Consider the following 15,921-nt stretch of genomic DNA (forward strand, 5'->3'; position numbering starts at 1 on the left):
ATAAATTTTTACAATCTTTTGAGATATCATGATATATTTTAATAAAAGATACAGCATTGTTTTATTTAACAAAATATCTCCCATGAAAACACACTTGTAAGCATTTTAGGGAGGGGAAAGTGATGATATTTTAATCATACTTGACAGCGATATGAACTTCAAAATATAAAATCACTTTCAGAGCTATGGCTGTCAGAAAAAGATTTATTTAAGATTTTTTTTCTTTTGTAACATTTATTACGCCTTGGACTATAGCTCTAATTTTGAAGTTTGGAGATAAAATACAGTCTTTGGCTCTTGTTTTGACAACACATAAAAGACAAGCACCTTTATATTTGATAAGGAGTAACTGTGGTATGAGACTTGGAAAAAATGTAATATCATTTTTATGTATCGCCCACATCTTAGCTTGAAAGTGCATGGAGTAATAAACTATGAGGTATTGTTATGAAAGTGAAACTTTGGACTTTAGTAGGACATGAGAACTCAGGGGCACAGGCTTTGAGTTACTTTACCAATTAAACTGGTGATGACAGTACCTCCGTTCCTGAGTCAGTGGAAAGCCAAGAGGCAATAGAGATCTCTGGGCCTAGAGATCTCGAAAGTGGTGGCTATTATTGATGTCTTAAAGGGTCTTTTCGTTTATGTAGCTCCCTTGTGTCCAAGATCAAAAGTGTCTAACTCAGTGCTGAGTGTCACAGCTTCTCCACGACCTGTGGGCCTATAAACTATCATCTTTATTAACAATTTACATACCCCCCCCCCCCCGGTTACTACAACTGATACTTCGTAGACTCGATTGCTTTGCTTATACCTGCTTGTAACTGCTTTGACAGCTGGGATTTAGCTTTAAGGACGGATCCGGAAAGCTGGTCTAATGATGCTTGGGAGCTTCTCTTTTTCCGAACCTTAATGCACCATATGGAAGTTGTCGCAGAGACTCACATGTGTTCAGTGCTCAGTTATCTAAATGTCCCTTTTCTTTTCCTCTCCAGGTGACACCACTTCCTTTAACATAAGCTACCCAGGGAAACCAGGTCCGCCAGGTTCTGATGGACCTCCAGGTATCACCAATGCAATGTTCTTGCCCTACATGCTTTCCAGAGTAAAAGAACCAAAAAGATGGATAAGCACACAGCAAACCCTCGCAGGCAGAGCACTTCTGATAGTGTAGGGTCTCGAGGGACGGGAGACTGGGAAAAACATCACAGTCCTTAGCTCCCGGGCCTCCCTCCCTCTTCCTGTTTGAGTTCCCTTTCATGGGCTTTTCCAGACTCTTTGTGCCTTGTTTGATCACCTATCAGTTAACATGTGTCTGCCCTTGAGAATTCTAAAGCTATATCCTTTATCACTTCCTGTGTACCAAGAATGGAAAGTACCACCTGCCTGTGGACTGTGCCTTCCACGATTCCTGACTAGAAAGAGCCTGAAAATTACCCCTGTATCAACATTTCTGAATACATGCTCACACATGTATTCCATTTGAGCCAACTCCTGCATTTAGTTGAATGAAACTCCAAATCCATGTGCATTTTGTATCCAAGATAGACACAAAGAGGATCTGGGGACTCTAGAAAACCAGACTAGCTGAATCTGTAAGTTCAATATTCAGTCAGAAACCCTGAAAGAAAGAAAAAGTGGGGAGCTGGGTGGGAGGGGGAGGTGGGAAGGATCTGGGAGAGGTTGGTGGAGGAGCTACCCTGATCACAATATATTATATAAAAACTTTTCTCAACTAAAAAAAAAAAAAAAGAAGAAGAAAACGAGAGTGGTAGAAGACAGCTGACATTGATATCTGGCCACTGTATTCATAGTTAATCTCTCTCTCTCTCTCTCTCTCTCTCTCTCTCTCTCTCTCTCTCTCTCTCTCTCTCTCTCTGTGTGTGTGTGTGTGTGTGTGTCTCTCTCTCTGTCTCTCTCCCTGTGTCTGTCTCTGTGTCTCTGTCTGTCTCTGTGTCTCTGTTTCTGTGTTTCTCTCTCTCTCTCTCTCTCTCTCTCTCTCTCTCTCTCTCTCTCTCTCTCTCTCTCTCTCTCTCTCTCTCTCTCTTCTCTCTCACACACACCCCCTGGGTTCAGGCAGGCCTGACTTGGCTGCTATCTTCTGAGACCATTTGTTCCCATTACAGTGTGTCCAAGTAGTTTCAGAATCTCAGTAAGCTGCAGACACATACTTGCTTTGCCTCTCGGGAGTCTGAAGCATGATGGGGATGCAGCTGATCTAAGGCAGTGTGTGTCAGTGCCGGCCTGGCCCTAGGTTAGGTCCATATCAGCAAGTCTTGTTCTAGTGCAGGGCGGATGCGGGCCCTTTACATGGGGTTGCAGAATGTAAAAGGGCAGGTCCAGCCTCTCAGGATCACCTCACACCTCAGATTGCATCATGCCACTCATATCTCATTGGCCCAAGCAGGTTCAAATCTCTTTATAACTGTACACACACACACACACACACACACACACACACACACACACACACACACACACACACATCATAATAAACAATAAAGCCCATTGGCTGAAGCCAGTCATGTGGCCATGCTCCAGCTCAAAGGACAGGCTGGCATATTCCACTCACCACCCTGCAGCTGTGAGAGGTGGAGAGATGATTCAACATCTGTAGTGTGATGGACAGCTGGCTGGATCACTGAGTAGTCATTCTTCTCTCCTGTTACCTTCCTGGGGAAGAATGACAAAGTTTGCCTGCTCGCTGGCAGTGTTAGCGTACAGGAAGTGAATTCTCACGCTTCCTACGCAGTTGTGCCTCCTCTGAAGTTCACGACTCAGAAGCTGTGTGAGCTGAGCCAACTCCCAGGAGGAAATCTAAGATTTAAGCTAAAATCTTGATTCTTTCAGCAGGTCGTCTGCCTATGCTCTGTATAATGTAGGGCTCCTTTTGTGCTTTCTCAGCAGGGTGGGCTCTGGCTACCACCTTGTTCTCCTAAAGAGCAGGCTAGGCCTGTGGGTTTGTGTTTCAGACCTGCCATGGAAGGTGCTAAAATTTAGGTGAATGGTGATGTGTGTGCAAAGGTTTCCAGAAGCACAGATTCTGAGAGAAAGCACTCTGAAACGTTTACCTGAACAACGACTACAGAATTCTTCTGTGAGCCACAATGGAAATTTTTATGGCCATAAAATTGACATACTGCAAAAGACATTTAACAGAGACATTTCAAAACTTCTCTTTCTGTTGTTTTAATTTGGTTTGTTTCTGTGATATTGAATCTTTGTTTTATTTGTTCTTTTTCAGGTCTGAAGGGGTTTCCAGGTCCTCCAGGTGCTCCTGGTATGAGATGTCCAGATGGGCAGAAAGGCCGGCCAGGCAAAGCAGGAGTGCCTGGAGCTCCAGGTCCACCTGGTAAGTAAAGGCTGTCTCCTCCTTGGGAGCATCCACATCAGGAACTTTTACGTATTCCTAAAGATGGACACTTTTAAGGCAATGGTCAGGGGATCTGGAGATAATGGAGGGATGGTTCTCTGGGAATGGGGGTGGGGATGTCCTATATAGCTGAGGCTCCTTCTAGAGGAAGCCTTAGGTGTTGGCCGTCACAAGTTTATTATGTGGTTGAACCACCCAGTCCAGAATAGTGTCTGGACAGTGCAGAAAGTGGTCAGGCAGAACTCACATGTAATCCCAGCACCACATATGTGAAGGCAGGGGAATCATCTTGAGTTCTAGGCCATCTTGGAGAATGTACTACGATCCAAGGTATCTTGGGTTACAGTGTGACCCTGTCTCAAAAAAGCAGATGCCTGTAACCTCAGCACTCAAAGAAGCAGAGGCAGGTGGATCTCTGTGAGTTTGAGGCCAGTGAGTCCAGGACAACCAAGGCTACACAGAAAAACCTTGTTTATAAAAAATAAAATGAAATAAATAAATAAATGTAAAAAATTTTTAAAGAAAGATAGCAGGAGTACTCAATAAGTAAAATTTGCTTGCCACACCAAGTCTGATGACCCAAGTTCCACCCCTGGAACCCCCAACATTTTGTCCCCTAGCCTCCATGTGTGCACCTGCCTGCCTCCACAAACAAATACATTTATACAGATAAAACAGCAACAATACAAATGCAATTGATGTTACCAATAGAGTGACAAAGCAGTATTACCTATTGAGTCTGTAAAGTTATAGAATTGTTATCTATTAAGTAACTTTTAAGAGTGCCTATGGCTTTCAATCATCCTTAATGTGTCAAACCTATATTTATACATATAGAAATTTGTGATTGTTGTTAAATAGGTTTTCGTGGTGACATGGGAGATCCAGGCATCAAAGGTGAAAAGGGGACCTCCCCTATTGGACTCCCTGGCCCACCTGGGTCTCCTGGAATGGAGGGCCAGAAAGGAATCCCAGGAGATCCTGCATTTGGTGACCCAGGACCCCCTGGTGATAGGGGTCTTCCAGGAGAACCAGGCATGAAAGGATTCAAAGGTTACCCAGGATGCCCAGGGGCTAAAGGTATGAGGCCTCTGCTCTCTCTTTGTTATAGGCTGTCTGCTCAGCTTTGGCCCAATCCAAAAAGAATGTTTACACTGTTGTGCTTTGGGCAGTGAGCACAGGTACATTTCATGCTCACAAAGAGGCACTGATCACATCGAATGAGCCTAAATCTCCTGTGTTGCCTATGCACTTTACTGCTGGTTTGCAAATGCAGGGCCGCAGTGGCTCAATCTGCTCAGTTTTATCCAGGTTATGTATGTGCTGGGCTGGCCAACTTGTCACTGCCAGTGCCAGACTGAGGTAGTTTAGTACACTCAGGAGCTCAGCAGTGAGGCTTGGGGCTTAGCAGTCTCCATGGTAGTCCAGTAGAAATTGGAAAGGATAACTGATAACCCCTCCCGCCAAGTGCACATTCATGCGGCACAGATTGGGTGCATCTTGTATATCTGGGTGTAAATCTGCTGCAAACGTGGAGGGTGGTAGAACTGGGAAAGCCTGTGATCTCTTATTTGCCTAGGTAACATCTTTGTCATCTGTAAGTTTATCAAGCAGCCCACTTATCAAGACATGGTTTCCACACTCACTTGGATCTATGTTCAAGATACGAAGATCCATTCTGAGGGTTAGAGATAGAGGCAAATTGCTTATTTCTAGAATTGACATGCATGAGTGATGCTATAGACCACTTATACAGTGTTAACTCACGAATGTCTCAAATGCATCATGTCTTTTCAGGGCCTCCTGGCATCCCCGGATCTCCAGGTATCAAAGGTCCCAAAGGTAGAGAGGGACGTCCTGGGTTTCCAGGAATCCCAGGCTCCCCTGGGCATTTCTGTGAAAGAGGTGCTCCAGGGATCCCAGGAGAACCAGGACTTCCTGGAGCTCCAGGTAGTCCAGGTAAGTGCCAGCAGGTGCCAAAACATGAAGTGTCTGGGTGCTCCCTACAAGTCAGGAAGCTTACTCCCGGTCATGTATGGATATTGGCAGAAGCATGAGAATCCAGATCTGAGACAAGGAAAATTATTACTCAAGAGTTTCATATTGGTCTGTGTTATTTTTCAAAGTCCTATCTGTGCAACGTGTATGAAGCTGGCTAGAGGCAGCACATGTGGTGAGCAACATTGTTTGCAACATTATGTGGATGGAGCTTAGGAAGCACACATCATAACAGTCCTCAAGCAGGCCCAGTTTACATCCTGAAGGAGGTACAGCAGCATCTGTAAAAGTCATTCATTGTAAATATGGCCTTGGGAGATGCTCAGGTGGAGTTCAGGGCCTTGCGTTCTAGGCACTCAGTGAGATGTGAATGAGTAAACGGCTTCTGAGCGTGCATCTTCTCACATAGGTGCTCAGAGTCTCCTTCAGTCAACTGAGCTGACTATAACAAAATGTCTTTGACTGAGTAATTTATAAGACATAGAAATTGATTAATAGGAGGCTAGAGAGTCCAAAATCAGGACACCAGGAGCTTTGATGGCTGGTGAGAACCTCTTCCTCAGGAAACACCTTCTAGTGTCCTCACACAAGCTACCACAAACCTCTCTTACGTGTTCACACTCATCATCTTCAAAACGCTTTTCCTCTTAGTCCTCTCACATTGGTGGTTGAGATTCAGCATAACAATGTTGGGGAGACGCATTTCTCACAGCAGGATCTATCCCCAGTATGCTCTCATCCCATCACCAGGGCCAGTCCCTCTACAATATATCTGTTGTCACTTTTGTCGAAATGCAAGATGCCCATTTGAAAAGCCAGCCAAATTTGGGACAGAATTTGCTACTGCAGGCTCACAGCAAGCACAAGTTGTTCTGGTCAGTGCTGCTCTGACTTGTTCAAGTCCTTCATCATAGTTAACAGCCTGACTGGAGTTCAGTGGGACAAAGGGTCAGAAAGCACCAGGAGACTTTTCTTTCTCCTCCTCTTCTTCTTCTTTTTCCTCTTCTTCCTCTTTCTCTTTCTTCTCCTCCTTTTCTTCCTCTCCCTATTCCTCCTCCTCTCTTCTGCTTCCTCTTCCTCCCTCCCTCCCTCCCTTCTCTTCATCTTCCTCCACCTCCTCTTTTCTTTCAAGAGAGCATATAAGCACAGTTCTTGGTTTTCATCTCAGTGTCTTTATAATAAAAATAGCAAACTGTATAATCTTCACTCATTCTTACAGGGGTTAAGAATTAAGATGATCTTTCCCCCTCCTTTTATAGCATCCAGAAAAATATATTCTTAGGCAAATGAAAAGATGCTCCTCACAACTTTAGCTAAAAAAAAAAAAAAAAAATGGTTTTGTTCTTATTTAAAGTGCCACAGCTATGTAGTTTAAGCTTTCTATAATGTGTTTTTCCTGTGACTTATTTGAAGAAAGTGTTAAGATTTCCTGCCTCATGGGTGTTGTGTTCTGTCTCAGGCGCCCCAGGTTGGAAAGGTCCACCAGGAGATATGGGGCCTTCTGGACCAGCTGGGATGAAGGGCCTCCCTGGACTCCCAGGCCTACCAGGAGCAGATGGTCTCCGAGGCCCTCCTGGGATTCCAGGCCCAGTAGGGGAAGATGGCCCAACTGGCTTTCCAGGCCTAAAGGGTGAGTAGTGCTTTCCCAGAAAGTCTCCTGGTTTTACAAACTCAAAGTCAACTGTCAAGCAAAACTGGTCATGCAAGGCTTCCACTGGTAGAATGTATGAATTGGCTGACTTTGCCCTCTGGTTTCGGATGTATCGTTTCTTCTCTGTGTTATCCTTCTTAATGGTAGAATGTTCTGGTGTAAGTTAATTGGCAAAAGGCCTTGGCCTCACAGGGTGAGGACACCTCAGCTTATAGGAGCAAAAAGCACCATTGAAATCATTAGGTCAGGACTAACACGTTTCACATTGGATGGGCCCTCTGCTCTCTCATCCCTTCCCTTGGTGCTGTTAAAATGCGATGGGTGCTGGGCATGGTGCCACATACCTTTAATTCCAGCACTCAGGAAGCAGAGGCAGAGGCAGAGGCAGAGGCAGAGGCAGGTGGATCTCTGTGGGTTCAAGGCCAGCCTGGTCTACAAGCGCTTGCTTGTACAAGACAGCCAGGACTACACAGAGAAATCCTATCTTAAAACAAAAACAAAAACAAAAACAAAAACAACAAAACAAAACAAACAACAAACAAACAAAACAAACATGATGGGCTCAGAACTCCAAAGCATCAGCACTTCCAGGTTAGGCCTAAGGGATGGGAAACAGGAATGGCTGGGGGACACTGCTGTTTAACCACAGTAAGGATCAAAATAATGGCTTACTTTCAGCATAAATGTTAGGCCATAATTTGTGTCATTGAATGACCAGGAGTATGAAAAAATTATGCTAGCACTAAAGTGAGTCCCTAAAACTTCGTGTTCTCATTTGACCAGGACTCCCAGGGCTGCCTGGCTTCCCTGGTTTTCCAGGAGAGAGAGGAAAGCCAGGCCCAGATGGGCAACCTGGAAGAAAGGGAGACACCGGAGAGAAAGGCTGGCCTGGCTCGCAGGGAGACCTGGGGGAGAGAGGTGCCAAAGGCAAGTGGTTTTAACAACACTGGGGCTGCCTGAGCTTGCTCCCAGTATTTGATCAAACGCTGTTAACATGTCTCTGGATTTCTTCAGTTCCGTGATATCTTAGGAATTCATTTTACTGACCTTTCAATATCATTACATGTAACAAAAGTAAATGAATCACTCTGTCATTGAAGATGATAACAAGTGGTCCTTTATGCATTGATTATAGATATGGGGCTTCAGAAAGCTTGTTCACCTGGTGGTAAACATCTGTAAAGAATGTTTAAGGCTTTAGAATATGGCCTCTGTTACAGTCACATACTTTGGCCTTGGCACACGAAAACTACACAGAGACAACACACAAACCCGATATAGTTAAGAGTTGGAACAGAATTTTGGTTGTGAATAATGAAATTTGATTTTCGTATAGTTTTCACAAGCACTTAATTTTCATAAAATATTGTTTGGGGTTTTATGTTTTGAATCCTTCCCACTTTAATCATTTATAGCATAGAAATTTTCTGTGGCCTCTCAGCTCCTGCTACAGGAGAGAAAGTAGTGTTTCTAAAAATGAAAAGACAGTCTTTTTAATTAATTAATTAATTAATTTAATCACTTTACAGCCTGATCTCAGCCCTCTCTCTCCTTTCCTCATAGTCCCACCCTCATGTGTCCCTCCTCCCATTTCCTCTCTCCTCAGAGAAGGGGAGTCCCCAGGGGTACAAACCCACTCTGGCACCATAAGTCACACCAGGACTAAGTGCATCCTATTCCACTGAGGCTTGACAAGGCAGCCTAGCTAGAAGAAAGGGACACAAAAGCAGGCAACAGAGTTGGATACAGCCCCTACTCCCATTGTTAGGGTACCCACATGTTGACCATGCTGCATGTCTCCTACATATATGTAGGGGGTCTAGGTCCAGCCCATGCAAGCTCTTTGGTTGGTGGTTCAGTCTCTCTGAGCACCCATGGCCCCAAGTTACCTTAATCTGTAGGTCTTCTTCTGGTGTCCTTGACCTTTCCAGCTCCCTCAATCGTTCTTCCAACTTTTCCACACAACTCCCTGAGCTTGGTCTATTGCTTGGCTGTGGGTCTCTCCATCCATCAGCTACTGGATGAAGCCTTCCGGATGACAGTTATGCTAGGCTCCTGGGAAAGGCAGTCTTTAGAAGAAGTATTTTTAACTATTAACGTTCTCTGGTAAAATGGCGTCCAATTTCATTCAAAGGACCTTTTCTTCTTAGTTCTTTATTTCTGTAGTTGTTTTGCTTCAATTGTTCTATTAGCTTATAAACTATACAGAATTAAGGAATTGAAAATTATAAGGATGAAAAATCTCTTTGCTACATAAGATAATTGATGTTTGCAGATAAGTCATGTTTTGTACTATTAAAGTTATTCCACTGAGAATAAAAGAATTGGACCAATGCTAGCATTTCATTTGTAAACTAGCTCTCCCAAAACTCTGCCTGAGGAGAGTCCTAGCAGTGACAGTGTTGGCCAATTACAGTAGTGTAAATATGCCCACAGCACCATTAACACTCATACCTGCTGATAGCAAACAACTAACACTATAGCAGTTGGTTCTCAGGATTTTCTGTTAACAATCAACTGTCATCATGGTGGTCTGCTGAGCCTCTCTCAGCACACTGCTCTGCTTGGATGGTGTTTAAAATTAGCTGAAATACGGGGTGCAGTTCCTAGTTTTTGGAAGTCCTTATGTGGAGAACCAGACTGAAATATGTGTTTGTTCTTTTAATGTAAAGAGCAGGAAAATTGGTGCTGGGGAGAAAGGAATGGACCACCAGACATGCAGGATAAGCAAGCAGTCTTGTGGATTAGAGCATTCTGATTGTCTTAAGTCATGGAGAATCCTGAGACATTTGGGTTGAATGCAACAAATTTACTGGATATACCGACTGCTCCTTGTCCCAGGGGTGGTTAAGTGGCGACAGGAAGAGATTTTCAGTTCCTGAGACCGATAATGAGGGATCCATTAATACAGCTTAGTGGAGGTGGATGGGGTTTATAAATGAGGTTGAAATGTGATAGAAGAGGAGTTACATGTGTAGCATGTGTGTGTTTATGTTTCTCTCATGTAAGTAACGTTTACAGGAGACAGAGGCCCTCCTGGCGATGCAGGAGAAACAGCCATCGTTTCCAGGAAGGGAGAACCCGGGGATGCTGGGCCTCCAGGAGATCATGGGTTCCCGGGAAGAAGAGGTAAATAATTGAAGTTTTTCAATCTTATCAGATAAGCTGGCATTTTTATAGATCATTCCATCAAGCCGATGTATTCGGCAACTTTCCCTCTAACAAGGAACTAAGAAAGGCCATTTCTTAAATATAATTGCGCCCTGATAAGCGTTTCAGTAACTTTTTGGCTTTTCAATACTAAACATGCTTGGAATTCATATGTATTTATAAACTTGGGTATTCCAAACTGGGACCAACACAAGGTATACATAAACTACTGGCTCTGGGCTTAAAGCCCCTCTGTCTGGGAAGCTGGTATCAATATCTAGGGTTGACCACTCCTCTCCAACATCAGTGTGGATATAAAACACCTAGGGTTCCTTTTTAAATTCACATCCTCAATCTATGAATCCGGAGGCTATCAAGGCCCTTATTTTTCTCACAAACATCCTGATGGCATGCTGCTAGGCCTCAGAAACATGGCAGAACAAGGATTTTGAGAGTGAATTTGTATTCTTTCTCAAGTTCTGGGTACACCTGAATGACTTATGTCCTGTGTTTCTCTTTAGCTTGCCATTAGGAAAAACAAAAACATTCTAATTTCACTGGATTGAGCTCTTTCTCATTTGTAAGGCGTGTAAGCTGGAACAAATGACCTTGTTTGCTCCCTCCTTCCACCAACAGCTTCAAGTCTATTCCTGGACAGATTCTTTCAGAGTGAGGCTTCCAAAGACAGAAACCACAGAAATGTGGCTTTGAACAGAAGCCAGCATCCCTAATTCCGGTGTCATCATCTTTTATAAGTAGAACCAAATCATTCAGTACAATCTTCATTCGGCCTAGGATTTCAGCCAAGGGGTTGGTAACACTGCTGCCCTCAACAGGTGATAAAGGAAGCCCGGGGATGCACGGTGAAAGAGGAGATCCTGGAAGAAATGGACCACCTGGACTCCACAGAGGGCAGCCTGGGATAAACGGGCCCCCTGGGTCTCCTGGCCCCGCTGGGCCTCCAGGATCACCTGGACTAAGAGGAATCATTGGTTTTCCGGGATTTCCAGGTGACCAGGTGAGGAAGCTGTTTCCATAAGGGAAAGGAAATAAACTTGCCAGTATGTGCCCTTGTCATTTCCTGGCTATCTGAAAGTAAGTGAATGGTAGCATCAAAGAAGAATGGCGCCTTCTGGAAGGTTATGAGGTAACTGAATGTTCTGACTAATGTTTCAGAACTGGCTGTCCTGCTGTAGGTGAGCAAGTCACACATTCCAGCCCAGGTTTAAATAACTCTTAGAGCCTTGCTCATGACTGATGCTTTATTTGGTACAAAAGCCAAACCAAACTAAACCAAACAAACAAAAAACCACCATCCTGAACACTGGCAAAATTCTGGTTTCCAATCCTTTCCATCTGTTTGAAGATTTCATATCTTTTCCTTTAAATACACTTGGCCTTTATAATCATGAGTAATATTCCCCTTAAGAAATGAGAAAATATAATGTAGTAACTTGTATCATGCTTCTGGAAAATGTATAACATAGTTGGCTTTCCATCTTTTGGAATAAAATGGATCTTTAAAAGTTGTGATACAACACAACTTTCAATATTTCATTTCATATCAACTAGTTTGTTCAAAGCATGAATTCAAATTGTACAACACAGTTACTCTTTGGTAATTGTGTATAAAGAACCCTATGCTTCTTGCTTGGATGGATAGCTCTAATTTTGGAGGAGTTTTACCCACTTGTGAAACATAGACATAGTATTATGTTTACAAGACACTAACCATTTCCTTCACCATTGACAATTATAGACACTAAGTTGGCTGCAGAAAACTGTAACATTTTTGTGCCATTGCATGGATACCCAACTAGGGTCTTGTTTTTGTTCCATTAATTGTCAGGGTGATCCAGGTTCTCCAGGTCCCCCTGGATTCTCAGGAGACGCTGGAGCAAGAGGACCAAAAGGTATGGCTTGGAAAAATGTTCCCAGCTATCAAACTCAGAGTCCTGAGAGTTGTAACATTTTGAGAGAGCATCTTTTTAGTGATAAAATACACCACAAATTAGAACTCAGAAGCGACTCTTAGGCTCTTCTCCACAGTGAAATGCTGGCGCTTCAAAGAGTTCTCATTTCCACACAAGTCCAAGGGTACCAGGTAGGATACGGCACATCTACAAGGGCATCATGACTTCCTCTCCATGGAAGTCTCAGAAGCTGTCCATGTAGTGACCACAACTTCTCAAATTGTAGCTGGTACAAACGACTAGATCCACATCTCTAGAGAATGTTCACTTTAACTCAGAAACCCCATGTTCCATAAGAACCAGTCCCTCTCTCAGGATGTCCTGTATTCGTCCATTGGGATACTAATTATAAGAATCATAGAGCATAAATCCCCACCAAATGTTAATTGTTTACTTAAGAATTCTCAAGCCAGAAGTTTCTTTTTTCCCTAAAGGGCCATATCATAAGGTTTCGTTATTTGTTTTGTTTTTTGTTTTTTTTAAACTTTGTGGGGCATACAGTCTCAGCCACAACTACTCAGCTACATCCCAATAAAACTTTATTTGTACAACAGCAGCAGGCTGGCCCAATAGGCCTGAGCCTATCTTGTGCCCAAAACCTTATTGCTTTGTAAACACAACTGAAACTGTACTCTTAACAAGTCAAGATCCTTGACTGGGCAAACTCGAGAGGCACCAGGCATTCACATGGTACGCATCACACATCCGAGGAACACACTCATAGACACAGAACACACCTTTCGAAAACATTGTAAAGCACATCTTTCATCTATATTTCCATTGTTCTTCTTTGTAAACAAAAAACGTTTTTAGACAGTCTCCTGGAAAACATAATGCTAGATTATGAGGACAAACACGATGACAGTTACTTGTATGAGATCAAATGATATTTTCTAACTAATGTTCTCGGTATTATATCACTCACAGGAGACCAAGGTGATCCTGCCAGTCAGTATGGTCCACCTGGTCCAAAGGGTGAGCCAGGCAGCCCTGGATACCAAGGTATACCTCCACAGTTTTCTTATTATGGTAAATAAGACAGTTTCAAACACAAAGTAATTACTTTTACACTTACACTAGGAATGATTGTATCAGTATTTTCTTTACCATTCGCCCATTAAGGTATGTATCAAAATGACTCTGTGTGGCATTGCTGTAGCATCCTCTACCCAAAACAATACCTATGATGGCTCCTGTGACTAATGGCATTGGCACAGCAGTATACTTTCTCAGTTTTTTACAAAGACAAAGTGAATATTCAAGCAATTAGAATCCAGCTTATTTTGTCATCTCTGTCATTTAAGATGGCCACAAGTTACTCTGGAAGACCCCTTTCTCCCACTGATAGCAAGCAGCAGATTAATAAACACGGAAAGTCAAAATTTGCACTTTGTTTAGGGCCCTGTAGGAACATGTATCAATATTTAAAATATGCTTGCTTTTGGACACAAGAATTCTTCTGCTAGGAACATATGTGAAATTAATAATCAGGAAAGTATGAAAAGATATACACACAGGGATATATGCTGTATCGACAGAGCAAACGTCTACCTTCAGATGGTTGGTTAAGTCACTTGTGCTTAAGTGCAAATGGTCAGTAGTGGTAAGATGTAAATCTAGGCTCGAATTGACATAGTTTTCTTGTAAATTAAGGCTTTGTATCATTGTCATATTTTGCTTTCTATTACTGTGACAAACACTATGGCCAACCACAACTTGAGGAGGAAAGAGTTTATTTTATCTTACAGTTTATCAGGGCAGGAACTCGAGGCAGGAATGGAGCAAAGGCCATGAAAGAGTGCTTTGTACCAGGCTGCTTCCCATGGTTTGCTCAGCTTGCATTCCTGTACACTCCAGGACCAGGGGTGACACCACCTATAGTGGTCTGGGTTCTCCCATGCCAATCATTAATCAAGAAAATGCCCCTGCAGCCTTGCCTACAGGCCAATCTGATGAAGGCTATTTCTCAGTTGAAACTCCCTCTTCTCAGACACCAAAAACCTAACCAGGACATTTATGCATCACCTTGAAGTTCCATTTGGCAGGAACCATGTTTTGTTTCCCAGAAATAGAATGTCCAATCAGAACATCAAATAAAAGCCACTTGTAAACTGAAAACCACACACACGTCATCATGAATGACTTCAGTAAGGAATGTTCTCATGCTTATGGATATTTTTGTCATAAACCCGATGATATAAAATTTTCCAAACTGGAGGCATTTTATGTTACCTAGTATTTTAAGTTGAAAACCATAAGTCTGAGGTTATTTTATACTGAGTCACGCTTTCCCAGAAATTTTGCTTTACTCTGCTTGAACTGGCGTCCTGTGGTCATCAGTGTTTAAACTGTTCTGGTTTCTTATTTGCCATAGCTTAAGCTTAGAGTTTCAAAACTTGTTCTGTTATTCCTCAGCACAGAGTTTAGATACTCTATTTTCCTTGGCTAGGAATCCCAGCGCTGTTCTGGGGTGAGCTCAGTGAGGATATATAGAGCATAGCTTGTTCCAGGGTTATGTATGGTTGTACTGGGTCAGTCCTAACCCCATCCATCCACTTCAACTCAGAGGGAAATACAGTGCAAATTACTCCTGAGATTCTGCTCTCAATACAACTGTTACTTTGGGATAGAGGTTTGAATGGCTGCTTTGGCAACTGAGCCAACAGTGATGATACCGTGTGTCCGTTGCAGGAAGGTGTTTGTGATCAATCAGATAATACAGAGCAGGGCTAAAAGACAGTAAATTTGATGAGTTATCAGGCACAAGCATCAGTTACTTTGTAATGAATACTACCCATCCATGGACTTGGAAATACATTAATTTTTCAGTATAGACTATTGGTTTACTATAAATTAGAATTAAAGTCCCACATGTAAATAAGCACATGGGAAAATAAAGTGTATCGGAGTTCTCTAGGGAAATAGAATCAACAGATTATATATTATATATATTATAATATAATACATGTGTAGGACATACATAACATAATACATAATATGACAACATATATTACAAAAAAGGGTTTATTTGATTGATTTGCACAGGAGAGGCTAGGTAGTCTAAGAATAGCTATCTGATCCTGGGAGTCTGAGAGCTCTTTAGCTGCTCAGTTCATGAAGCTAAATGCCTTAGAAGTCCCATTATGGCATCAAAGGCCTGAAGGATGCTTGGAGAACCCACATGGACCCTTCCTTCACGTTCAGTTGAAGAGGAAGACCCTCCCTGATAGAGGAGGACTGCTCATCAACAAGGGCCTATGAATAACTGTGCTCCCATGCTGAACCTCCAGACTAGTTGCAAATTATCAAAAGCAAGGCAACAAACCCCAAGTCCTTAATGAGAGTGTGGCTTGTTCTCAGGGTATGGGTGCAGCGCTGGGAGTGGGAGACACGTGGGGGGGGGGGTTGGCTGTAGGTGTAGTACTTCCTCTGAGCCACAGGCAGTCTGTGTCAAGAACTAAATTCTGAATGACCTCTTCCAGAAGGCCTAGAGAGCAGCCAGCCTTTCCTTAGGAGGTCACAGTCATGAGCAAGAGAATGCTAGAGACTTTAATTTTTTTATTATTTTAATTTAAGAGATATACCCATTAGACACAATGTGTATCTTTGGTGTAGAGTTTAGTGAGGTCAACAGGTGGGAGAGGAAATGGAGTCTGGAGCGAGCATTAGATGAGCTTAGGAATTGTTATTTTCTTGTTATTGTTAATTTTCTTGGCAGCCACAATGTTATCTTGGCAACATAGGGTGATTTATATTTCAGGCTTACCTCTTGAAGC

General features: G+C 42.9%; 1 protein-coding gene across 1 annotated transcript in view; it reads left to right on the plus strand.

Moving 5' to 3' along the window:
- Col4a4 (collagen type IV alpha 4 chain) overlaps window positions 1-15,921 on the plus strand; it is a 113,374-nt gene that overhangs the window by 70,553 nt on the left and 26,900 nt on the right. The window contains 10 exon segments of the mRNA XM_051153994.1: window positions 996-1,064; window positions 3,245-3,352; window positions 4,235-4,453; window positions 5,171-5,332; window positions 6,831-7,001; window positions 7,806-7,949; window positions 10,044-10,151; window positions 11,009-11,190; window positions 12,022-12,085; window positions 13,073-13,147. Of these exon segments, the coding sequence (XP_051009951.1) occupies window positions 996-1,064; window positions 3,245-3,352; window positions 4,235-4,453; window positions 5,171-5,332; window positions 6,831-7,001; window positions 7,806-7,949; window positions 10,044-10,151; window positions 11,009-11,190; window positions 12,022-12,085; window positions 13,073-13,147 (1,302 nt within the window).

Source organism: Acomys russatus, chromosome 12, assembly GCF_903995435.1.
Source record: "Acomys russatus chromosome 12, mAcoRus1.1, whole genome shotgun sequence".
Classification (NCBI taxonomy): Eukaryota; Metazoa; Chordata; class Mammalia; order Rodentia; family Muridae; genus Acomys; species Acomys russatus.